The sequence below is a fragment of the Balaenoptera borealis genome (assembly GCF_965194805.1).
Source record: "Balaenoptera borealis genome assembly, chromosome: 1".
NCBI lineage: Eukaryota > Metazoa > Chordata > Mammalia > Artiodactyla > Balaenopteridae > Balaenoptera > Balaenoptera borealis.
Window position 1 is genome coordinate 39,381,702 of NC_138860.1, and position 26,128 is coordinate 39,407,829.

At 42.1% G+C, this 26,128-nt stretch overlaps 1 protein-coding gene across 12 annotated transcripts in view; it reads left to right on the top strand.

Moving 5' to 3' along the window:
* The window catches only part of HHAT (hedgehog acyltransferase), a 495,443-nt gene that overhangs the window by 80,231 nt on the left and 389,084 nt on the right, over positions 1 to 26,128 (top strand). For 11 of the 12 annotated variants that reach the window (XM_082399938.1, XM_082399944.1, XM_082399935.1 and 8 more), the window contains 3 exons: positions 1,426 to 1,620; positions 4,080 to 4,295; positions 12,739 to 12,910. In XM_082399938.1, coding sequence (XP_082256064.1) covers positions 1,426 to 1,620; positions 4,080 to 4,295; positions 12,739 to 12,910 — 583 coding nt within the window. The remainder of the gene's footprint in view (positions 1 to 1,425; positions 1,621 to 4,079; positions 4,296 to 12,738; positions 12,911 to 26,128) is intronic. The other variant, XM_082399943.1, reaches the window with a different exon arrangement.

Genomic DNA, 26,128 nt, shown 5'->3' on the forward strand with positions numbered 1-26,128 from the left:
AGTAAAAATGAACTGCAGATTTCTCTGATTTTCTTGGAACTTCAAAGTGGCTGACCTAGTCCCTCATTTAAAATGTTCTCTCTTAGGCTGGAGTATAAGTTTGGTAAGGAATTGTACTAAGGCAGTATTTTGGGAGAGTTAGCACTGAAGGATGGGATTTACAGTGTGCAGTCCACATCTGTCTTTCCCTTAAAGAAGTCTTGTTTTCACAGGAAGACCTAATTTCAAGCAGCCCCTACTTTTCAACTCAGTGTATTCCTGGAAATCCTATTTTTGAATGCTCACCAAAAAGCCACATCATATTTTCCTATAGGAATAATAACTAGTATTTGCCTTGTCCTTCCTGTGTATGCAGACACCGTTGTAAGCATTTTACATGCATTAACTTACTTAATCCTCACGACAACCTCATTAAGTAGATACTGTTATTATCCTAATTTTGTATCTGAGAAAACCGAGGCACAGAGAGATTAAGTAAGTTGCCGAGGGTCACACAGCTAGTTAATGGGGATACCAGGATTTATTTAGGCAGTTGGACTTCAAAGCTTGAGTAATTACACCACTAAGATATGTTGCCTCTCAAACAATGTTAAAACATTATTGTGGTTTTTTTAAGTAAGGATTTACCAGCCAGATATGACCAAGAGTATATTGTAAAAGCAAAGACATGTTAATTTATCTGTTTAGTTATTCAGTGTCAATAACTATAAAACTTGATAATGAAATAGAAAAATTCTCTCCTAAAATGGGAATAAATGTATTAATTGGATTGACTATGCAAAGGCCTCAATATCACTGAAAGCAGGTAAGCTATACTTTTTCTGTGACACAAACTTGACTGTAAATAATATGCTAATGAAATAAAAATGTAATTAGAGATTTACTTGTAAGTCTCTGGTTTAAACTTTAGAAAGCCTTTTGTGGTTTGGATGGTCCAGTTTTCTCAGTAAGACTCCCGAGAAATGTGCACCAATATTTTATCTTGCCTTCGTTTGGCAGAATAGTGTACGCAGGGGCTAGTGTGCCAGGTTGGCAGCTTTTCCAACTGTCTTCAGGCTCCCATAATGTCTGCTGAAAGTCAGCCATAAATCTTATTGTTGTGGGATCCAGTGGTCTGGGTGGTTTTGGCTGAAGGCAGGAAAGTGGCTCCTTTCTCTGGGTGGATCTGGTGGAGTTCTAGGGACCTGGAGGTAGGCAGCCATCACTCTGGGGTTAATGTGGAAAGTCCCTCTGAATCCTCTTTGTCTGTGTTACACTAAATCCCCAGGCCAGTGAGAACAGTTTGGTTAACGGGTCACAAGACATTACCCTCTTTTATGTAGAACCTTCAATAGCAATGCCTGTTAACTTACCCTTCTCTTTTTTCTTCCTTCCTCCCCCGCCCCCCACCCATGTCTTTCTCACTGGGTCCCTCCCTGTCTGCAGCACAAACCCTGGATCCTCACAGCCTATGGGATGTGGGCCTGCTGGTGTGTACTGGGGACCCAAGGCACAGCCATGGTTCTTATTCACACCACCATCTCCTTCTGTGTTGCCCAGTTCCGGTCGCTGTTCCTGTCATGGCTCTGTTCTCTCTTCCTGCTCTCTACACTGAGGCTTCAAGATGTGGAGGAAGTTAAGGTAAGAGTCTCCGTTTTACCATTGGGAAGGAGAAGGCCCCTTTGGCAATGCCTTTATCCAGGTAGATGCCTTTGTTTTCAGACAAGAGTCAATTGAAGAACTGTGGTGGCGCTCCCTCTAGTGGCCACAGGGGGTTGATGCATGTGAACCCTGGTGTTGCATTCTGCAGTCTTTTGTATCTGACTATGTCTTAGTCCTTGGAGGTTGCCCAGCGCTGACCTTGTACCTTTTCTCCCAGTTTGGGCAGGCATGGATGGTACCAGATGTCACAGGAACAAAGGGGGAAAAAAGCAATAATCCCCTATGCATTTAATAAAACAATCATCTGTAGAGTGCTGCACGGTTTATAGGGAACTCTCACATTCCTTGTCTCATCAGAAGCCCACAATAGTCCCTGAACAGATAAGGCAGGTATTTTCCTTGCACAGAACATCTTGGGAAGCTTTTGATATTCTTTCTTTAGTCATGTGGAACTGGGCTTCCCGTGGTGTCTTTATTTTTGTTCATTCATTCTTTCACCTTTTCATTGATTTAAGTGATGGCACTTAGAATTGGTGAGCCCTGGATCTGCACAGTCATGGGAAAGAATGCAACGGGAAGGATGAGCCAGTGGTTTTCTAGTCTCTTCTATTCACTGTCTCTCCTGCTCTTGAAACTGGAGGCGGTGTTTAACCTCTGAGTCTTAATTTCGTCATTTGGAAAATGGAGGTAATAGCTGCTCTGCCTTCCTCATGGAGTTGTTCTAAGGATCCAACAAGATAATACATGTTAAGCAATTTTGTAAAAATGGTAGCATTTTTAAAATTCAAGAATTCTTGCTGTTGTTAGGCTACCTTAATTTTTCTTCACTCTTACCAATGGACTGGAGCGAATACTTCAAGCACTTGTCTCAAAACGTGGACTTAAGAGAAAAAGTAGGGTAGCATAGCGTCTCTCTCCTAACAAAGATACGTAACTTCCCAGAATGATTAAACTAGGTGATCACTTAAATAAGTGTGCTTAAAAATAGATTTGCGATAAAAATAAAAACAAATTCACACCTAACTTTTGGGGGACCTGGCAAATGTTCAAAGACAGTCTCCAGTTGTAATTATCCTTTAATTGGTGACTGTTAGCATCAGTTATGGGTGTTGGTGGTAAATAAGTATTCCATTTGTTATGTAAGCTGGTGGTGTGAAAAATATTGCTGAAGGGGAGAGAGCAAATGACCAGAAACTAGTTGCCCTGGGTTTCCATACTTTCACACATGCAGTTTTCTTGGTTTTTCTTGGTGGCTGCTGAAGTCCTGGACGTGGAATAGAAACTCTGTTCGGTACTTAGTTTTTCAGTGTAAAGCCTTAAAAGACCCTCATGGATCAAGTGAACAACTCTTTCCTTTGTCCCAGTTTTATTTCTTGTATCTATTTCCATAACCTGTTTTCTCATTAAAAAAGCAATACATATGTATTATAGAAAATATGGAAAATATAGAAAAATATAAGGATTATAAAATGATCCATAATTTTATTCCCCCAATATTAAGATTTTACCACATTTGCTCTTAGTCTTTTGTTCCATACCTAATTTTGTACGTGCTTGTTATTATTTCATGCTGTGTTGTAATTATACTTTTACATACCTATCTCCGGTATGAGAATTTAGGTACATTGAGGACAGGGACTATTTCTTTTGACGATGTTTCTCTAAAACTTATTTGGAAAATAGTCTTCAACTACATGTGGAGCCAAATTAATGATAGAAGAACAGAAGGAAAGATATGCTGAACACATAAATCCCACGTGACATTTCCAGATACACCCCATTTTATTGCACTTTGCGGATATTGCATTTTTTTTTAACAAATTGAAGGTTTGTGGCAACCCTGCGTTGTCAGATGATCAACAGCATTGTTTCTTTTTTTCAGCGATAAAGTATTTTTAAATTAAGGTATGTTCTTTGTCTTTTTAGACATAATGCTGTTGCACAGTTTAATAGACTACAGTATAGTGTAAACATAACTTTTATCTGCACTGGGAAAGCAAAAAACTGTGTGACTCATTTTATTGCGGTGTTCGCTTTAATGTGGTGGTCTGGAACCGAACCTGCAGTACCCTGAGGTCTGCCTGTATAAGTCTCTCTTTGTCTTCAGAGTTGTTGAAGGAGCTGTTAGAGTACCCATTGGATGTAGCTGATCTCCATGCTGTCCGCTGGTGTATCTGACAGATGCATATCTGGGAAAACCTTCACTCTGTGTTGCATCAGGCTTAATGTGAAGCTTATGGCTGATGTTAGGGACACTCTCCTGCCCGTTGCTCATTAATTGCTTGTTTTGATGATCAATGATGTTTACCTGCTGTTCAGTGGTTCTCGACTCCCTGGATGGGACAGCTGCTCTGCCTGTGGAAGAGATCTCCTTCCTGGGAGACTGGATGACGTTCCTCCTTGACACTCAGGGTTATTGTCTCCTTGTGACTTTGCAGAGAGGGTGGTACCAGACGGAAAATGAGTACTACTTGCTGCAGTTCACACTGACCGTTCGCTGCCTGTACTACACCAGCTTCAGCCTGGAGCTCTGCTGGCAGCAGCCGCCGGCTGAGCGCACATTCTGCTCCTTTCCCTGGTTGGTGGCCTATGTCTTCTACTACCCAGTCTTCCACAACGGGCCCATCCTCAGCTTCCCGGAGTTCATCGCACAGGTGAGAGCCTTTCGGGGATTGGATGGGTGTTTCTGCAGATGATGCTTCTGTCTTTGCTGCTGTGGTCATCCGTGAGTCTTTTCACACAGGGGCGCCCACAAGTTTAGAGCACACATTATTGTCATGATTTCTGATCATGAATGAAATACTTCGGGGAAATAAGCCTTCAAAATGAAGGTCAGCATATCTCTTGTGCAGGTTGGTTGTAGGAGCTCCCACCCGGATTCTCTGTGGACTGTGGCAGCCAGAAATAATAACTGGGCACAGCCAGGAACTTGGGGGTAGGCATGCCCCGCAGGGAAGTCCCAGAGAAAGAAAACTGGCTTCTCATGGTAGTACTTGCAAAGTGGAAGGAGGAACTGGCTGAGCTCTTGGTTGGCAAATAATAGGTGCCCTTTTATTTTCACAAACTGCTTCTGAAACAGCTCTGCCGTGGCCTGGGAATTGTTCAGGGCGATCTGGATGGGATAACAGAGTGGAGTTGAAGAGGGTTTGAAAGCAATGGTGTGTTTTCGGGTCTGGGTGCCTGTTTCTGCCCAGGATCTCGCCTGCCTACTTCTGGACGGCAGCCTTGTCTGGACAGCAGCCTTGTCTGAAGCTCATGGGAAGCCACCTTCGTCATTGCCACCTCACTTTTCCTCCTAGTTCGGATTTTTTTCCTCATTCCACAGCTAGCCTCGTGGAACACGTGTACTAAGTTAATTCACCTGAAGTGTGAGTAATCAATTGATGATCCCTAAAAACAGTGTTTCTCAAAGGACATTCCTGCCTCCCTCCCCCCAACAGAACAGTCCCCATGGAGGTGAGAACACATGAGTAACACGTATGCACACACAGTGCACACATGAGCAAGCACACACATGTACACATGTGCACACACACTGGGGCCTGGACACGTAGTTCGAAGAGCAGGGCCAGCAGCAGTGTTTGACATTTCCGGAGGGCAACCCGAAAGGTGCCCCCTGCACAAATAGGAGGGTTCTTAGAAATCCCTTATTTTGTCTTAAAAATTTCACTGAGTTACACATTGTACTCAGAAGTATATTTCTGCATTATAACAATAACTTAATGTTTAAAAATTGCCAGTTAAATCATTGAATGTTTTCCCCTCTGCAAATCTTTAAGTGAAATTGATATTCTGGGCAGATGTATGTTTAGTATGTGGTTTCTCATACCTCAGTTTGGGTTACCTAGGATCGTTCTTTTGCCATGAAGGAATTTAAAATCTGTGTTTGAAAATCATGGTTAAAATTGCTGTGTAAAAGAAAGAGGTGGTTTAGTGATGGCAGCTGATCTTCTAACTCAGAGATTCTCAAAGTGTGGTCCCTGGACCAGCAGCTACAGTATCACCTGGGAAGTTGTCAGAAATGCACATTCTCAGGCCCCACCCCAGACCTAATGAATCAGGAACCGGGGGGGCGGGGCCCAGCAACGTGTTCCTGATGCTGTTAGAGGTAGAGAACCACTATCCGAAGTTCTTAGAAGAGCAGGGGGTGGGGTGAGGGTGGGGTAGACCCAAGGTAGGGTGGGTTCAGGTCCTCCGAATTTTGTCTCCTTTACAACCTCCTTGCCACTGTAAGTTTTTAATTCTAACATTGCAGTCAATAACTTTTGGACTAAACATCCACAAGCACACCCCCACCCCTCTCTTGAAGGCAGATAATTCTCAGAGAAATATAGACTAAACCCATTAAGAGGAAACAAATTGGGACTTCCCTGGTGGCGCAGTGGTTAAGAATCCACCTGCCAGTGCAGGGGACATGGGTTCGAGCCCTGGTCCGGGAAGATCCCACATGCCGTGGAGCAACTAAGCCCGTGCGCCATGACTACTGAGCCAGCGCTCTAGAGCCCGCGAGCCACAACTACTGAGCCTGTGTGCCACAACTACTGAAGCCCCCACGCCTAGAGCCCGTGCTCCGCAACAAGAGAAGCCTCCTCAATGAGAAGCCTGCGCACCGCAACGAAGAGTAGCCCCCGCTCGCTGCAACTAGAGGAAGCCAGCGTGCAGCAGCGAAGACCCAATGCAGCCAAAAATTAAATAAATAAATTTGTATACATAAAAAAAGAGGAAACACATTATTTTCCTAACTGCCTCTTATCCATCAAGGAGCTTAGCCCTATGGGATCTGTACTTCGTTGTTAGGCAAATCATCATTCTTCTTAGTTCTCGTCTGTCGTCTCCTTTCTGATTGTACCCTGTAGGGTCTTGAGGGAATATGAGAGGCGTGTCTCAGGGTCCTGAATATGTTACACAGAGGTGAGCTTTGAGACTGTCGCTCACCTAAATCCTTAGCCAAAGGCTCTTGCTCTCGAGTTTCAGCCTGGGGAAATGAAGGGGTTTCTCCCTGTAGGGAGTCAGGTCTGGAGACTGCAGGTAGCATCTATGTCCCCTCTCTCTGTTTCTTTTACCCCTTTCAAAATGGTAGCAATTGCCGAAAGCAGGGAACTCAAATAGGCAAGTTGAAACCTTTCTCTATGGTCTGAGAAGATTCATAGAAAAGTCAGTCTAGAAGAGGCAAAATGTTTAATAAGCTACAGGGCAATAAAAACAAGCCAGGTGGTTTCTGCAGTTGCTGGGGGTGTCTATGGGGCACTTAACCTCCTATGAGAAAAATGGGTCTAAAAGGAGAGCAGTTAAACTAGGGAGCTAATCTAGTAGTGAAAGGGCTCCTTCAGAGAAGCCGGGAGGGGGAGGAAGAAAGCCAACTGGAAGAGCTTGTAAGTAAGGTTTGCTCTGAACGAGTGCTTGTGTGAATGAATAAATGTAATAGGAAATGGTAGTATTGAAATTTTGGCTCTTAGCTTCTCAGGTCAACGCTCACAAACTCTAAAGAGCAGGCAGAGACTTGCCACCAGGGGGCGGCAGAGCCTCACCGTGGAGACGAACCCAGCTGGGCAAACCACAGTCCATAAATTTACAGTACTAGGTCCACCCTGGGAGAATGTTCTCTTTCACCCAGTTTGTTTTTTTTTTTTAGTGTGTAAATTTGCATATCCAAGATGAGGCAAGTATAGAAGAGGTGCCTCTGTAACGTATGGCATGTGAAATTTGTACACATCAATCATGAACAGGGGAAAATGTGCCTGTCAACAGGCCTCAGTGCCTTAACTTGAAGGCCATCTCTGATGGCATTTGGAGTTTCAGGAATATGGGCCCCGTTTATTTTTCTCCCAGGGTTCTATGGAACTCAGATACGGAGCCGGGGACGAGGTCGGGGGACAGGGTCGGGGAGGTCTAGGGAAAGGCAGGAAATGCTGTTTATTTGCTGAGCTTGGAGCCTGGGGCCACCACATCTTAACTCTGAGCAGGTTGAATCATGCAGTGAGGGAGGAGCTGATATGGGGGAGGACGGTGAGCCTGGGTGTGGGAGGACCAGGGGGCTTTTCCTGCCTGAGGGCTGTGCTCCTGCCCCGAGGGGAAGAGCCAGCGCTCAAATAGGGAGCTAGGTTGGTGGTTAAGAGCAAAGACTCTTGCGCCCAATCCTGTTGTTACAGGGTTTGAATCCCTGCTCTGCTTTGGCTTGAGAGCTTTTGGTGAGTTACTCACCTTATTTGTGACTCAGTTTCCTTATCAATGAAATGGGAAAAGTAATAATACCTCCCTCATAGGGTTGTTATAAGGATTAAATGATTTTGTATAGATAGTGGAGCTTGACATCTAACACTATGAGGTGTTAACTATTACTATTATTGTTGTTATTGTTATCCAAAAGCGGGGGCATTTCTGGGGTAAGCTGTTGGAGGAGGGCATTGAAAGGATGTGACCACCGGTTGACCCGCAGTCTGGACCTGGGCAGTTGGAGGCTCCTCACCCCTCCCCTGCGCTTGGAATATACGTTCTGCCTGCCATTCCCACACTAGGAGCCATTTCAGGGACATAGCCTTGACCTTGAAAGAGGAAGGTGTTGTTGAGACCATCTGGACTGACTATGTGACTAAACCCAGGTAAGGCCTCTATTTAAACTTTAAAATTCTGGCCGGTGGATGCAGAGATCTACTTGCCTTTCAGCGCCCAAGACAAGGCTCATCTGTAAGCTCCCTTGCTTATTAAACCTGCCACCTGCCAATCCGGAATGGTCTGGCTGTTTCTTTGGTCTCTCCTTGCCCCCTGTGTACAAGGGGCCAGTTTCAGATTTCACCCAGGGAAGCTCCCGAGGGTGAGAACTAACATAAGTTTATGCCAGAACCGAGGCCCTGGGTGTCCAGGCTGATAGGTGAGGGCAGCAGCAGGGGCCATTCTGGGCAGGGACCATCCTTGATCTTAGAGGAGGCCAGCGGAAGACAGATGCAGGCAGTGGCTGCAGGTGCAGGGGAGGGCCCAGCCCCTGAAGGACCAGGGCTGGCAGTCAGTGTCCCAGAGAAACCACTAGGGGTATGGGGTGGGCTCTGGTTCTAGGGCGCATCTGGAACGATGCCAACTGTGAGAAGTAACCCTAACCGAGCACTTACTCCTAACCAGGCTTTCCATGTTCTGATGCCTTTCATCCTGGCAACAACCCCAGGGGAGAGGCCCTGTCGTTACTCCCGCTTCACAGATGGTAACGCAGAGGCAAGGACCGGCTAACGCAATGCGCGTCGGGGTGGGAGGGACAAAGACCAGACAGAGCCTTGTCACCAGCTCGGTGAGCCTCACAGGAGTTGGCGGGAGGAAGCAGTGTGGCCTCGTGGACGTGCGGGTCTGGAGGCTCAAGCTGGCCAGACCAGGTCCCAGTCCTGTGGCAGCTACGCCGACTGCAGGCCCCACTTGCTGTTCTGCCAGAGACCACTTGGTACTAGCGGCCTTGGTCTGGGTGCTGGGGAGGGGTAGTGAGGGCCTGATTAGGGAACGATTTCCTGGGAGTAGGGGTTCGGTCTATGACCCTGGGCTGGAGAGAAGCTCCCGCGTTACAAAGGAACAAGACTCGGGCTACAGTGCCCTTGACCCACGCGTGGAGGTTGGAGCAGAGGTAACTCAGCTGAACAGTTGCCTCTGGGGAAGGCTTCTGTTTGGTGCTCTCCAACATGGGTATTATTCGTATGTGAAAGAAAAGAACCTTTCATCTTTGAGAACTGTCATCTTTAATCATTAGAATATCTTTGAAGGGCTTCGATATTCCTTTTTATGCAATTTGCATGAAATGAGGTTTTAAAAAATAACGTGTTTTAAAATGCACTTCGCAGATGAATTAGTGTGTATTTTTTAGGGGAGCCTTAACTAAAAATTCCCATTGACGGCAGTTGCCAGTGGTCTTAAGATTGGCACTCCCCTCAGTTTGAAATATCTCAAGTGAAACGCTTTGCATGCAGAGGTTGAATAGTTGCTCATTAGGTGAGCTGTGTATGGTGTGTCTTTTCCTCCTTGCTGAATTGACAAGGGGCAAATATAAATGGGCTGTAATAACAGTACAACTCTGCAGAAAGACTAATAACCATGTTTTTAAGTAAAAGCAAAGAGAATGAAAAATCGGATTGTTTTCCTTCTGCTGTGTTTACTTGTGCAGTTAAGGAATAGACGTTTCTCTTACTCTGAATGGGGAGGCATCCAGCATCAAAAAGGGAGGATTGCAGAGAAAAGCCCAGCCCTTCTGGTCCAGTGGTGACACATAAGTATGCCTTGTTAAACCTGGAGAGCAAGTTTGGCCCTGGGGAAAGTAGGAAAGTCATTACTGGGAAGCCAGTCAGTCACAAAATGCACCTCATGTTTCTTCTTAATTACAGATACTCGTGTCATTTTAGACTGTGCATTGTTAGGGGAAGGAAAGGAGGGCCTCTGGACTGACCTTGAAATGTGGTGGCCTGGAGCTGGAGGTGATTGGACAGACTTATTTTCCTGATTGCCTGGCGTGGCTGTTTGTTCTGATTTCACAGTGGCTTCCCTCCCGTCTAGATGCTTCTCTCCCTGGGACGGGGCTGCACACCCAGTGATGCTCCAAGGCCTCGGGTGCAGGTCTGGTCTTCAGGGGACCTGAGCTTGGGGTTAGGAAACTGCTCAGGGTCCTGCAGGCCATGTGCATAGTTGCTTATTTGGGAACACTGGAGACAGTTGTGCAAAGATTGTCTTTTGTCAACACTGCTTTTGAGGTCGTTATCACATTCAGTCAGGGAATCTGCTTTCCTCCAAGAGTCTGGCACCAAGAAAGGCCCCTTCTGTTGGTCTGGAATGGTTTTAGGTGCCTCTTCATGTCTTAGCTTCCCCTGTTGCCTTGGTGTGAACGGTTTTAGCCTCCATAGTCTGATGGACACTGTATTCGTAATTGTTTCTTCATTTGCTGATGGTCATTTGGTCAAAATGAGTTTGCTTTAGAGAGCTGGAAAAGGGTTGAGAATGAACAAAGGGCAACTCAGCGTGTAACTAAGAAAGTCTCCGAGTGAGGTGGGAAGGTAAGGAGAAATAAAGATGGGTAGCACAAAAGAGAGAGAGGCTTGCTTGCTCATAGAGAGGATGGTGGGCTCCCCTGGGGAGGTCCTGAGACTTGGCATTTTTTACAAGAAGGCTGCAGAAACAGAGGGCTTGCCTCTCTAACAGAGAGTACCAAAGTCTTCACAATATGGTAAAGTTACATTACTTTTTGCTCTGATTGCAAAAATAATAATTGTTAAAAAATAACTTAAGAATCTTACCATCCAAAGGTTGCCATCACTGCTGCCATTTTGGTGTCTGTCTCTCCAGTCTGTCTTTATTTATGCACATTTATATCAAAAAATAGTTTTCATGGCTACGTAAGATTGAGGTGCACTCATGCATTTAACCAAGCCCCAAGCCCCTACTGTTGGAAGTTTGGGTTATTTCCTTTTTCTTCTCAATTATATAATGCAGACACGAGGGATCGGACAGGTAGGGCGTCTCTCACTGAGGATTTCGCCATCCACTGGCTTGTCGATGCTCTGCTCCAGACTTTGTAGCATGTAGCATGCATGCTTGACGTAAGGATTCATATGAAAACCACCCTCAGTTATGCCTAGAGAGGGAAAGGGGTCTGCATTGGGTTGCTGTGCTGCGGCTATAATTGCAGTGAGCTGCGGTCCCTGCAGGACTGCAAATCCCCCTGTGCCCCACCTTCCTTCCTGGATAACCTTCCCAGCTAGCGCTTCCCCTGTCAAACTTGGCTGGGTGGATCCTTCAAAGCAGTTACTTCTGTTTCCTAATAAATATCTTTCTGAGGTGACCTGAAGAAAATGAAAGGAAATTCCTATTAATGTGATCAGCTTACATTAAAAAAATTTAAACCAACAGCTTTCCTGGGCGTAGCTAACCAAGCAGATGGCAAAAGGGGGAAAGCCATTTATGCAGCTTATTGCAATTTCACTGCGCCAGCCAGAATTTCTCGGTCTGGTTTCTTGCTGTAAGAGGACCGTTTGAGACCGTGGTAGAATAGATGCTCAAGAATGGAATAGAAATTAATTCCTTGGAGTGTAGATAGCCCATCACCTCTAAGGGCAGTGCCTGCCGCCCCTCCTGGCTGCCGTGGGACCCACTGCACCTTGATGGTTAGAGGAGAGGAGAAATTAAAGAAGCGTGTCAGGATCACCTTCCCCTAGGGATGGGCCTCTCTTGTTCATGTAGTGTCTGGAGCCCTAATTGTCAAGCCCTTGCTGAACAAAGTCCATATCCTCTGCCAGCTAATGTGTGCAGATACAACTTCATAATTAAGGCGGTCAATTCACCTCTGCATTTCCAGGCAGCCTTCAGTGTAATAAAATCGTGTCAGTGTAAGATCTGGAAAACTTATACGCGCTCTCTTGTTTTTCTGTGTTTGTCTAGGTAGGATACATCAGGAACTGCCCTCCATCCTGGGTTTTGGCAGGGCTGCTGCTGGGGTGAAGGGATGCAGAACCCCTCCTTGGTTCTCGGCACTGGGCTAGCTTGTGGCCTCCACCCTATTCTTGCTCTTGGACAGAGTTTTCTAGTTTGGACATGACTCAAAAAAATTTTTTTAATTGAAATATAGTTGATTTACAATATTCTGTTAGTTTCAGTTGTACAGCAAAGTGATTCAGTTACCTATCTATCTATTCTTTTTTTAGATTCTTTTCCATTATAGGTTATTACAAGATATTGAACATCTTGTAATATATTACTGTGCTCTACAGTAGGTCCTTGTTGGTTATCTGTCTTATATACAGTAGTTTGTATCTGTTAATCCCAAACTCCCAATTTATCCCTACCCCCTTTTCCCTTTGGTCACCATAAGTTTGCTTTCTATGTCTGTGGGTCTATTTCTGTTTTGTAAATAAGTTCATTTGTCTCATAATTTTTAGATTCCACATATATGTGATATCATATGGTATTTGTCGGGCATGGTGTTTTTACCCGAGAACGCCGAGTGTTCCCAAGGCAAACTAAACCAGCCCTCCCTTAGAAGATACAGCGAAGATGAAAATTTATAAAAACGTTGTCTAGGGGACTCTGAAAGCTTTTAAAAATGGAGGTGCCATCTAATGACTTCTTCTGTTTCTACTTCAGATGCAGCAGCAGGAGCAGGGCTCACCGAAGGCCAGCCTTTCCATCCTTGCCCTGGGGCTGGGCCGCCTCCTCTCCTGTTGGTGGCTGGCGGAGCTGATGATTCATCTTATGTACATGCACGCCATCTACAGCAGCACCTCCCTGCTGAGGGCCGTCTCATGTTGGACCTTAGGTAATGTTGGAAATCACTGGCGGTAGAACAAGCATGGAGACAGGTAGCTTCACGGCGAAGCTGGACCAGGGGCAGACAGGGGTGTAGTCGCCTTGAGCAAACCCTCCTTTTTTTCACCTTGTTCCTCTTGTGGCCGAGATGACGCATGTGTGAGGTGGTTGACAGAGGGGAGGGTCAGGCTTGGTGGTCTTGGAACCAAGGATGGTAGCAATCCCTCTTCCTAATGGAATCCTGCGAAGTTCAGCTGGGTCCGCGTCTTCCTGGTGTGGCCAGCATTGCACTTGACAGGAGAAGGCAAGAGATGCTGGGTGCAGCCTCTTAGTCCCTGCTAAGAGGTAAGGCTTTATGACCGAGTTCTGCAGTAATCCTTGTTGTTTTCCTGTATGATATAAAGCAAAGAGTATGAGCTTTAGAGTCAGACAGATACAGGTATTTTTTTTTTTTTTTTATTGAAGTGTAGTTGATTTACAATGTTGTGTTAGTTTCAGGTGTACAGCAAGTGATTCAGTTATACATACATATATGTGTATATATATACACACACACACACGTACATATGTGTGTGTGTATATATATATATATATATATATATATATATATATATATATATATTTCTTTTTCAGATTCTTTTCCCTTATAGGTTATTACAAAATATTGAGTATAGTTCCCTGTGCTATACAGTAGGTCCTTGTTGGTTATCTATTTTATATATAGTAGTGTGTATCTGTTAATCCCAAACTCCTAATTTATCCCTCCCCCACCCCACTCACTTTCCCCTTTGGTAACCATAAGTTTGTTTTCTATGTCTGTGGGTCTACTTCTGTCTTGTAAATAAGTTCATTCATATCATTTTTTTAGATTCCACATATAAGTGGTAGCATATGATATTTGTCTTTCTCTGTTTGGCTTACTTCACGTAGTATGATAAAATCTAGGTCCATCTGTTTTGGTGCGAATGGCATTATTTCATTCTTTTTTATGGCTGAGTAATATTCCGTTGTATATATGTACCACATCTTCTTTATCCATTCACAGCAGATATAGGCTTGAACCTCGGCTCCACCAGTCGCTAGTGGGCAATCTTTGGCAGCTTACTACAACTGTCTGCATGTTCACCTGTCAAATGAGCAGACTCACATTTGCAGGGTTGTTTGGAGGATTAAGTGAAACCATGAAGGTGAAGGGCTTACCTCGTAAAATGTCTGATAGATAGAATTAATGGTGTGTTCTTATGTAGGCCCCTCTGTTGGCCCCTTTTTCTTGTCTACCCATTTCTTTCTGTCTGCAAGTAGGTGGGCTGCAGGTCTTATTTCCTTAGCAGGACACAGTCTCCAGTATAAGACTTTTCTGTGGAGATGCCATCGTTCTTTATTCCTCTGGCCGAAACAGCAGAGAACGTGCTCCTTTCTGAACGAAATCTTCTCATTTCTTTTCACTCCTTTCAAGAACTGAAATTCAGCCCCGTGGTCTGACCTCCAGCCTGTGGCTCCAATGGGAAATGTGTGATCTTCCGGCCAGATTAAGCTGCTCCCTGCCGAGGGCAAGAGTAATAGCCTGACTCCTTATCTGTTTGGTGATTTATAGATTTTTTTAAAAAAAAATCTTGATTGCCCTTGTTATCACACATGCTTAATCAGAATGTTTTCAAGGAAGATGCCTTTTAGGATTGGAAAAATGCTGAGTTGTTTTAATGACAGTCTCTTCTTCCCAGACAAAATCTTTTTTCGTAGTTGGAGGTAACTAATAATGTAAGGCTTTAATGACACACTTAGGCAAACAAAATAGGATTAAGTGATGGCTTATGCTAAATCAGATCCCAGTTGTACTACATCCAAATTAAGAGATTGTATCCGTTTCGGTGATTTTAACTATGAAAACTGGAAAGCAAAACTGAAAATGGGGCTTAAACAAAAAGGAAAAGTTATCTCAGACAGCTATTACTCCTAAGGTCAGCACTAAGGGTGGTAAATCCAGTGACAAAGAAAAGTCATTAGGGGTCCATTTGGGTACCAACCACTCAGCTTAAGAACTAACCAGAATCCTACAAGCCCTTTGTTTGCACCCATAACCCCATCACCTCCTTTCACCCCCTCCACAAAGATAACCTGACTTTTGGGTTTATCATTCCCTTTTCATAAAATCTTTTAAAAAAAAAAATAGACTTTATTTTTAGAGCGATTTTGGATTTATAGCAAAACTGAGAGCAAAGTACAGAGATTTCCCATATATCCCCTGCCCCACACGTACACAGCCTCCGCCAGTATCAACGTTCCCACCAGTGTGGTACATTTGTTACAATTGATAAACCTACAATGACACGTCGTTATCACCCGAAGTCCCTCTTTATATTAGCATTTACTCAGTGTTGTACAGTCTGTGGGTTTTGACAGATGTGTAATGACGTGTATCCACTCCTATAATATGAGACAGAGTAGTTTCACAGCCCTAAAAATTCTCTGTGCTCTATTCATCCCTCTCTCCCCTTTAATCCCTGGCAACCACTGATCTTTTTACCATCTCCATAGTTTTACATTTTCCAGAATGTTGTCGTATAGTTGGAATCATACGGTATGTAGCTTTTTCAGATTGACATCTTTCATTTAGTGATATGCGCATCTAAGGTTCCTCCATGTCTTTTTATGGTTTTATAGATCATTTGTTTTTAGTGCCGAATAATATTACATTGTCTGGATGTTCCACAGTTCATTTATCTGTTTGCCTACTGAAGTACATCTCAGTTGATTCTAAGTTTTGCAATTATGAATAAATTTGCTATAGATATCCACGTGCAGAGTTTTATGTGGCCATAAGTTTTCAACTCCTTTGAATAAATACCAGGGAGTGATTATATGGTAAGAACATGTTTATTTTTGTAAGAAACTGCCAAACTGACATTTTTCAAGCTGGCTTTTTTTTTTTTTTTTCTTACCTGCAAGTTATGAGTGCCTGCTATTCCACATACTTGCCACTATAACAGTACTTTATCAGGTGTGTCTTTCGCAAATATTTTCTCCCAGTCTGTGGCTTATCTTCTCTTTCTCTTGACAGTGTCTTTAACAGAGCAAAAGTTTTTAATTTTAATGAAATCCAGCTTATCAATTATTTCTTTCATGGATTGTGCATTTGGTGTTGTATCTAAAAAATCCACCATCCCCAATGTCACCTAGGTTTTCTCCTGTGTCATCTTCTAAGAGTTTTAGAGTTGTGTGTTTTATGTTTAGGTCTGTGATCTACTTCGAGTTAATTTTTGTGAAAGGTATAAGAAATTAGACATGAATTTCTTCCAGCACCATTTGTTAAAAAGACTGTCTTTGCTCCATTATGTTGCCTTTGCTCCTTTGTCAAAGATTGGTCGACTTTATTTATATTTATGAGTCTATTTCTTGGCTCTCTGTTTTGTGCCATTGATCTTTTTGTTTATTTTTTCACCAGTGTCACACTGTCTTGATTAATGTAGCTTTAAAGTAAGTCTTGAAGTCAGATAGTGGCAGGCCTCTGACTTTCTTCTTCTTTTCCAATGTTGTGCTGGTTATTCTGGGTCTTTTGCCTCTCCATGTAAACTTTAGAATCAGTTTGTCGATATCCACTAAATAACTTGCTAGGATTTTGATTTGGATTGCATTGAGTCTATAGACGGAGTATGGAAGAATTGATATCTTGTTATCTTGAGTCTTTCTATCCATGAATATGGCTGGCTCTCCATTTATTTAGTTCTTATTTCTTTCATCAGACTTTTTTAGTTTTCCTCATATACAACTTGCACATATTTTGTTATATTTATATGTATACCTGAATTTTTTTGAGGGAGTACTAATGTAAATGATACTGTGTTTTTAGTTTCAAATTCCACTTGTTTATTGCTGGTAAATAGAAAAGTGATTGACTTTACTATATTAACCTTATTTTGTACAACCTTGCTACAATCTCTTATTCCAGGAGGTTTTTTTGTTATTGTTGTTTCTTTGGGATTTTCTACATAGACAGTCATGTCATCTGCAAGGAAAAGTAATTTTTTCCTTCCCAAAGTATGTTTTTTGTTTCATTTTCTTCTTTCATTGAATTAGCTAAGACTTCCAGTATGATATTGAAAAGGAGTGGTGAGAGGGGACATCCTTACCTTTTTTCCTGTTTAATCTCCAAGTATTTTGAGATTTCCTAGCTATCTATTGTTGATTTCTAATTTAATTCCATTATTATCCATTATTCTCTGAGAGCAGACATTGTATGATTTCTGTTCTCTTAAATTTATTTTGGTGTGTTGTATGGTCCAGAATGTGGTCTGTCTTGGAGAATGTTCCATGTGAGCTTGAGAAGACTGTGTGTTCTGTTGTTGGATAAAATAGCCTATAGATGTCAATTATATCCACTTGACTGATGGTGCTGTTGAGTTCAACCATGTCCTTACTGATTTTCTGCCTGACAGATCTGTCCATTTCTGTTAGAGGGGTGGTGAAATCTCTAATTACAATAGTTGGATTCATCTGTTTCCCCTTGCTTTTCTATCAGTTTTTGCCTCACATATTTTGACCCTCTGTTGTTATGCACATACGTATTATATATTATTATGTCTTTTTAGAGAAGTGACCCCTTTATCATTATGTAATGCCCCCTTTTTTTTTTTCAGCTAAACATCCAAGTTTATTACTTACAAATTCTGCTTTTCAACAATGGTAGGACACAATTCAATTAGACTTTTTTGGCCACAATATAACAAAGGTCTCTTTTTACTCCAGTTTCCAAGAACATTTTCCTTATTTCCTTCTGAGCCTTCAATGACAACACCTTTAATGTTCATATTTCTGCCAACATTCTATTATGATATGTGTATTCTCTAAGATGATAGAGTCTTTCTCTACTGTGTTCTTCACTTCCTCCTGAGCCCTCACTGGTGTAATGCTCCTTTTTATCTCTGATAATTTTCCTTGCTTGGAGGTCTGACGTGTCTGAAATATATCTACTCCAGCTTTGATTAGTCTTAGTATGGTATATCTTTCTCTATGCCTTTATTTTTAACTTAACTGTATCTTTATATTTAAAGTGGGTTTCTTTTAGACAATATATGGTTGGGTCCTATTTTTTGATCCACTCTGATAATCTCTGTCTTTTATTGGATGTATTTAGACCATTGATGTTTAAAGTGATTATTGATATGATTGGCTTATTATCTGTCATGTTTGTTACTCTTTTCTATTCATTGCCCTTGATTTTTGTTCCTATTTTTATGTTTCATTCTTTGCCTTTTTTGTTTTTAATTAAACATTTTATATCATTCCATTTTCTTTATTTTCTTAGCATATCAAGTATACTTCTTTCTTAACTTTCTTAGTAGTTGCCGTAAAATTTGCAGTATACGTTTACAACTACTCCGAATCTATTTTCAGATAACACAATATCACTTAACAGGTACTGCAAGTACCTTAAAATATTCCTGATTGTTCCTTATAATAAAATATTCCTAATTCCTCCCTCCTGTCGTTCATGTCATTACTGTCGTTCATTTTACTTATATGTAAACTGTAGTGGTAAATACATTGTTGCTTTTATTATTTTGAACAAACTGTTATTTGTTAGATCAAGAATAGAAAAGAATTAGCAAAGGTTTTATTTTACCTTCATTTATTAGCTCTTCCCTTCTTTATATAGATCCAAGTTTCTAACCTATATCATTTTCCTTCTCTCTGAAGAATTTCTTTTAACATTTCCTGCAAGTCAAGTCTACTGGAAACAAATTCCACCATTTTTGTTTGTCTGAGGAAGGCTTTATTTGTCATTCACTTTTGAAGGATACTTTCACAGGACCACAGTGTTCTAGGTGGTTGTTTTTTCTCCTGTCAGTACTTTAAATGTTTTCTTCTACTCTCTTTGCTTGCACGTTTCTAGGAGAAGCGGGAGGTAATTCTTATCTTTGTTCCTCTACAGGTTAGATGTTTCCCACCTCCACCACCTTGCTTCTTTCAGTGTTTTTTCTTCGTCTTTGGTTTTCTGAAGTTTGAATATGATACGCATAGGTGCAGTTTTGGGGGCATTTATCCTGCTTGGTGTTCCCTGAGCTCCTGGATCTTTGGTTTGGTGTCTCATGTTAATTTGGGGAAATTCTTAGTCATTATTGCTTCAAATATTGCTTCTGTTCTTCTCCTTCTGGTATTCCCATTACATTTATGTTACACCTTTTTTAATTGTCCCACAGTTCTTGGGTACTCCATTCTGTGTTTTATTTCCTTCAGTCTTTTTTCTATTTGCTTTTCATGTTTAGAAGTTTTTATTGACAAATCCTCAAGCTCAGAGGTTTTTTCCTCAGCTGTATGCAGTCTACTGATAAGCTCTTCAAAGGCTTTCTTCATTTCTGTTCAGTGTTTCTGAGTTCTAGCATTTCTTTGATTCTTAGCATTTCCATCTCTCTGCTTACATTATTCTTGCATGTTGTCTACCTTTTCCGTTAAAACTCTTCATATATTAATAATAGTTGTTTTAAATTTCCAATTCGATAATTCCTACCTCCCTGCCATATCTAGGTCTGGATCTGCTGCTTTGTCTGTGCTTTGGTTTGTTTGTTTGTTTGCTTTTTGCCTTTTAGTATGCTTTGTAATGTATTTTGGAAAGGTGGACGTGATGTGCTGAGTAAAAAGAACTTTAGTATATAAGGTGTTGGGAGAGGGGAAGTGTTCTTTAGTTCTGTGATTAGGTCTCAGACTTTCAGTGAGTCTATGCCCCTGTGATGTAAACTTCACAAATGAGTCTCAGGTTTTTTTCCCCCTATCCTCTTTGGTAGTATAGGATGACTAAGGGGTACTGGAGTTGGGTATTTTTTCCATTCATGTGGAAGGCTATAGCAGACTAGAGTTGGGAATTTTCCTTCCCCCAAGTTGGTAAAGCTCTGATAAAATCCCAGTAGGTTAGGCTCTGGTAAAATAGTTTGTCTTAACAAGGAGGGCAGTCCTTGTTAAGAAGAACATATGGACAGGGCTGAGGGGGAGGGGTTGGACTGCAGCATAAATAAAGGTCCTGCTTGGTATGGGTTACTCTGCTGTACTCAGAGAACTGTGAGTTGTAAGAAGAGCCGGGGGCTTCCCTGGTGGCGCAGTGGTTGAGAGTCTGCCTGCCGATGCGGGGGAACACGGGTTCGAGCCCTGGTCTGGGAAGATCCCACATGCCGCGGAGCAACTGGGCCCGTGCACCACAATTACTGAGCCTGCGCGTCTGGAGCCTGTGCTCCGCAACAAGAGAGGCCTCGACAGTGAGAGGCCCGTGCACCACAATGAAGAGTGGGCCCCACTCGCTGCAACTAGAGAAAGCCCTCGCACAGACACGAAGACCCAACACAGCCAAAAATAAAATTAATTAATTAATTAATTAAATAAATTTAAAAAAAAAAGAAGAGCTGGACGCAGAGTCTAAGGTATAGTGAGAGATTCTTCCAGAAAGACATGAAGGGTTTTTATTAGGAAGAGCTTCTGGATCATGCTAAGGAGGATTTGTTCTACCTTTTAGGTGATGGGACCCATGGACATATTTATATACTTTAAGTAATTTAAATACCCAAAGAGTGAAAACCAGAAAGTATTTAAGGGGAGAGGAAACAGGATTAGATTTGGGGTTTAGAAATATTCTGCTTGCAGTGTAGAATATGAATCAGAGTGGAGTAAAACTAGAAATAGGAAAATCTGATAGAAAAAGGTCCATGTCTTTATTCAACAAATATTAAAGAGCCAGACCGTGCTTTACATGATGGAACATTAGACTAAGTCAGGAGCAAGGTGATGATGACTTGAGTGAAGCAGGGAGGTTGGAGAAGAAGGGAGTGATGAGAAGGATGGAGGCATAGTCAATAGGCTCTGCTCACCAATGAGACAGGGAAATTGAGAGAGGGAAGATCTAGGGAATCTTCTGGTTTAGAGTTTAGGTGATGATTGACACTTCCATTTACCAAGAGCAGGGAACATAGGAGGACTGGGAGCAGGTTTTAGGGAAGAATAAAGAGTCCAGTTTTTGACAAGTTATGCCGAAAACTGAACATCCAGGTGGAGACATCTCTGCTACAGTTAGATGGCACTGGAGCTCAGGAGAGGGATTGGGAATGCAGACAGACATTTGAAAGCCATCACATATATGTGATAGTTGAGTCCATGGGAGTGAAGGGATTTCCTAGAAAAATGTGTGGAGTGAGAATAAAGGAGGGCCAACTATAGAACTTGAAGGAATGCCAACATTTCAGAGGCAGGCAGAAAAGGAAGAGCCAGCAACAAGTGAGAAGGAATATTAATAAATGAAGGAGGAAGCAGATGGTTTTGTGAAGGTTTTGATAAGAAAGGGAGGCTCAATTTATCAGAAGTTGAAGAGAGGCCAAGGAAGAGGGGACTGAAGAGAGTGTTTCATTCTGAAAGTCATTGTTGACTTTGGCCACGTTTGACTTTTTTTGTTGTTGACTTGGTCATTTTTAAGCAGTATAAACCAGGGTAGTAGAATAATCAGAAGTGAGAAAATAGAGGCAGTAGCTAACATGCTGCTTTAATGGTGTTAAATGATAATGCCTGTTGTGTTCTGTCTCCCTGTCAAGGAAGCTCAGATGGCCTGGCCGGCTTCTCACTTTCTTGTGGCAGACCTGCCACCCCTGTGTCTCTCCTCGGGGTTTCCCTTCCTCCTGGCTGCCATGGGATTGGAGTAGAGCCTGACAAGCATCCCCTTTCTTTACAGTGCACAGGATTTCCCCAGCCTCGGGGTTTGGGGGCTAATCCCTCTTGGGACGTTCAGAGAGATAAAGAAAATAAGCATCAGGGAGTATAAGGCTTACAAAGGCCCTTGGGCCCTGGTCTGCAATTTCTGATTTCCTTCTGATATAGTAAAGAAATACTTTTATTTTTTTATTCTGTTAGGCTTTTATTCTCTCGATGAAAGGGTTCTCTCTTCTTCTGTGATGGCGTTTTTTCCCCACCCTAAAGTTGCAGTTGAGTGTGAGGCAGCAGCGCAGGCAGAATAAAAGGTGCCTCTTTGTCTTACTTGCAAGAAGATATACAACTGGGTTTTCATCCCCAAGGATCTCAGGACTGAGTAACGTTCTACTCTGCCCAGAGATGACTCCCTCTGAGCACCACTAAGTAGGGTGAAAGCTGCTTTAGAGAAGGAACTATGCCACTACCTTTGGTGTCTTTCCCCCTCAGCGCTCACTAAAGAACAGTGCACTGCACAGGTGCTTAATGAATACTCACGTACACGTTCAGGTGAATGAAATAAATCTTATAGGAATTCTGCCTAGTGAATGTGAGTGATCAGGCATTCAAACCAGTGATCAATTCAAGATTCTGAATAAGGTGCCAAAGGGAAATCATCCAAAAAGTGATGAGTGCAGATTCAAATGATGATGGTGGAGTAGGAGGGCACAGAGCTCACCTCTCTCCATGAAAACATCAAAAATACATCTACACGCAGAGCAATTCCCACTGAAAACTAACTGGAGACTGGCAGAAAGACTCTTGCACAACCAAGGCTGTAAGAAAGATCCACATGGAGTTGGGTAGGAAGGGAATAGAAGCGATTAGGTTTGGGACCTGTGCCCCTGGGAGGGGACTCAGAAGAGGCGGGGGGTTACAGAGGTGGAGGTCCTCCCTTGGAAGTGAGAGGTTTGAGCCACATGTTGGGTGTCCCAGCCCTGGGGTCCAACACCAGGAAGACGAGTCTCCTTAGCTGGTTAGAAAGCCAGTGGGACTACCAGGAGGACTGTAAGAAACCTAGACTCCACTCAGGAAGAGCATGCACACACTTGCTTACTCCTGGGAACAAGGTGGAGAAAGTAGATTGAAACTGCATGGGACTCTGGCTGGTTTTCTGTGACCACCCTCGCATGCACCCCAGCCTGCACTGAGTGTCCACTCTGGCCCCACTTGCTTCGTGATGCAGCTCCACACTAGGGTAAGGGCTGTTGCAGCTGAGCGGAGTGCTTAGTTGTGAGGGATAGAGCCTGCTTGGACCTGGAATGACATCTGAACAGTGTGGGGACAGCCGTACTGGTCCTTATGGAGGCAGCGCATCAGAAGTGGTCTTGGACTCTAGGGCCAGGGCTGCCACAGCCTGAGCCCTGACCCATGCTGAGCGCCTGCTCCAGCCCCTGCTCCAGGCCCTCTTGCTCCAGCACTGCTCTGCTCTGGGGCAAGGGTGCCAGTGCTAGGAGTGGGGAGAGCACACACTTAAAGGGAATGGAACCATCTTGGACCCAACCCTCAGAGCTTCTGCTCCAGCAGCTTGGGGCCCACCCCTGCCACTCGTAGGGTGGTGGTGGCCACTGAGCAGAGGAGAAGCCCCAGCTCACACCTGGCTCTGTCCCTATCTGCTCCATCTCCAGCCCCACCTCCTACCAAGGTGATAACTGCCAGCACACCCTGGGGAAAGACATGACTCCTGCTCACATCAGATCCAGCTCTCCCACTGTCAGATCCAGGCACTGGGCACACGCAGACTGTATAGGGAGACTCCCACACAAGAGCACACCTTCAAGACTGGGATAGGTAACTATTTCACCTAATTTTATACAGACAGAGAAAGTTAAGCAAAATGAGAAGACAGAAGAATTTGTTTCATTGTAAAAACAAGAGAAAACCCCTGAAAAAACAACTAATGAAACAAAAATAAATAATTTACCCGATAAAGAATTCAAAACATTAATAAAAAGAATGTTAACTGATATAGGGAAAAGAATAGATGAACGCAGTGAGAATTTTAACAAGGAACTAGAAAATATAAAAAAGAACCAGTCAGAACTGAAGAATACAATAACTGAAATGAGAAACACATTAGAAGGAATTAATAGCAGACCAGGTGATACAGAAGAATACACAAGTGATCTGGAAGATAGAATAATGGAAATTACCCAATCAGAACAGCAAAAAGAAAAACAAATTAAAAAAACTGAGAACGGTTTAAGGGACCTCTTGAACAACATCAAGTGCACCAATGGCAAAAGTTAAAGAGAGAATTCTAAAGGCAGCAAGAGAAGAACAAAGAGTCATATACAGGGGAACCCCCATAATGTTGTCAGCTGAGTTTTCTGCAGAAACTTTGCAGGCTGGAAGGGAGTGACATGATATATTTAAAATGCTGAAAGGAAAAAACCTGCAACATAGGGTAATCTACCCAGCAAGATTATCATTTAGAATGGAAGGAGAGATAAAGAACTTCTCAGATAAAGCAAAAACTAAAAGTTCATCAATACTAAACCTACCCTAAAAGAAATGTTAAAGCATCTTATCTAAATGGAAAAGAAAAGGCTATAGCAAGGATCAGTAGATAAGGGGAAAATCCCGTTATATAGTAAAGGCAAATATATGTTAAGGGCTGAGGATCAACTACTTAAATAAGCTAGTACAAAGATTAAAAGACAAAAAATTTTAAAATCTATAACCACAATAAATAGTAAAGGGATAAACATGAAGATGTAAAACATGACATCAAAAACACAAAATGTGGGGGAGGGGAGTAAAAAATGTAGATCTTTTAGAACGTATTTGAACTTAAATGACTACCAGTTTAAAACAAGTAGATACAGTTATAGGTCAACATTTATGAACACCATGGTAACCACAAATCAAAAACCTACAATAGATAACAAAAACTAGAGAAAGGAACACAAGCATACCATGAAAGAAAATCATCAAATCACAAGGAAAGAAACTAAAAGAAGAACAGAGAAGGACTACAAAAACAACCAGAAAACAGGTAACAAAATGGCAATAAGTACATACCTATCAGTAATCACTTCAAATGTCAGTTTCTAATCAAAAGATATATGGTAGCTGATTGGATAAAAAAACAAGACCCATTTATATGCTACTTACAAGAGACGCACTTCAGATCTAAAGACACACACAGATTAAAGTAAGGGGATGGAAAAGATATTTCATGCAAAAATAAATGACAAGAAAGTGGGGGTAGCTATGCTCATATCAGACAAAATAGATTTAAAACAAAGTTTATAACAAAAGACAAAGAAGGGCATTCTATAATGATAAAGGTATCAGTATAAGAAGAGTATATAACACTCCTTATCATATATGTACTCAATAAGGAGCATCTAAATATATAAAGCAAATATTAACAGACATAAAGGGAGAAATTTACAATAATCATTGATAGCAGGGGACTTTAACACCCCACTGACATCTATGGACAGATCACCCAGAAAGAAAATCAGTAAGGAAACATTGGCCCTAAATGACATATTAGATCAGTTGGACTTAATAGATATCTACAGGACAGTCCATCCCAAAACAGAAGAAACACATTCTTTTCAAGTGTACATGGAACATTCTCTAAGGTAGACCACATTCTAGGTCACAAAACATGTCTCAACAAATTTAAGAGGATAGAAATTATATCAAGCATTTTTTTCTGACCACAATGGTATGAAACTATAATTGAAATCAATTATAGGGAGAAAAATAGGAAAAACACAAACACATGAAACTAAAAAACTAATGGGTCAGTGAAGAAATCAAAGAGGAAATCAGAAAATACCTCAAGACAAATGAAAATGGAAACACAACTTTCCAAAACCTATGGAATGCAGCAAAAATAATTTTAAGAAGGATGTGTACAGAGATACAGGCCTACCTCAAGAAGTAAGAAAAATCTCAAATACCCTAACCTACCGTCTAACAAATTAGAAAAAGAACAATGAAAAAAGCCCAAAGTCAGCAGGAAAGAGGAAAAATTAAAGACAGAAAGGAAATAAATAAATAAATAAAATAGAAACCGAAAACTGTTAGAAAAGATCAATGAAACCAAGAGCTAGTTTTTTTTAAAAGATAAACAAAATTGATAAACCTTTTGTCAGGCTTATCAAGAAGAAAAGAGAGAAGACCAAAATTTAAAAACTAAAAATGAAAGGAGAAATAACTGTACCACAAAAAATTATAAGAGAATACTATGAACCATTATTTGGCAACAAATTGGACAACCTAGAAGAGATGGACAACTTTCTAGACACATACACCTTCTACATCTGAATCAGGAAGAAATAGACAATCTGAACAGACTGACGACTAGTAATTAAACTGAATCTGTAATAAAAAAACTCCCAGCAAACTAAAGTCCAGGACCAGACAGCTTCACAGTGGAATTCTACCAAACATATAAAGAAGAGCTTAGTACCTATCTTTCTCAAACTATTCCAAAAAATTGAAGGGGAGAGGAACACTCCCAAATACATTTGGTGATCCCACCATTACCCTG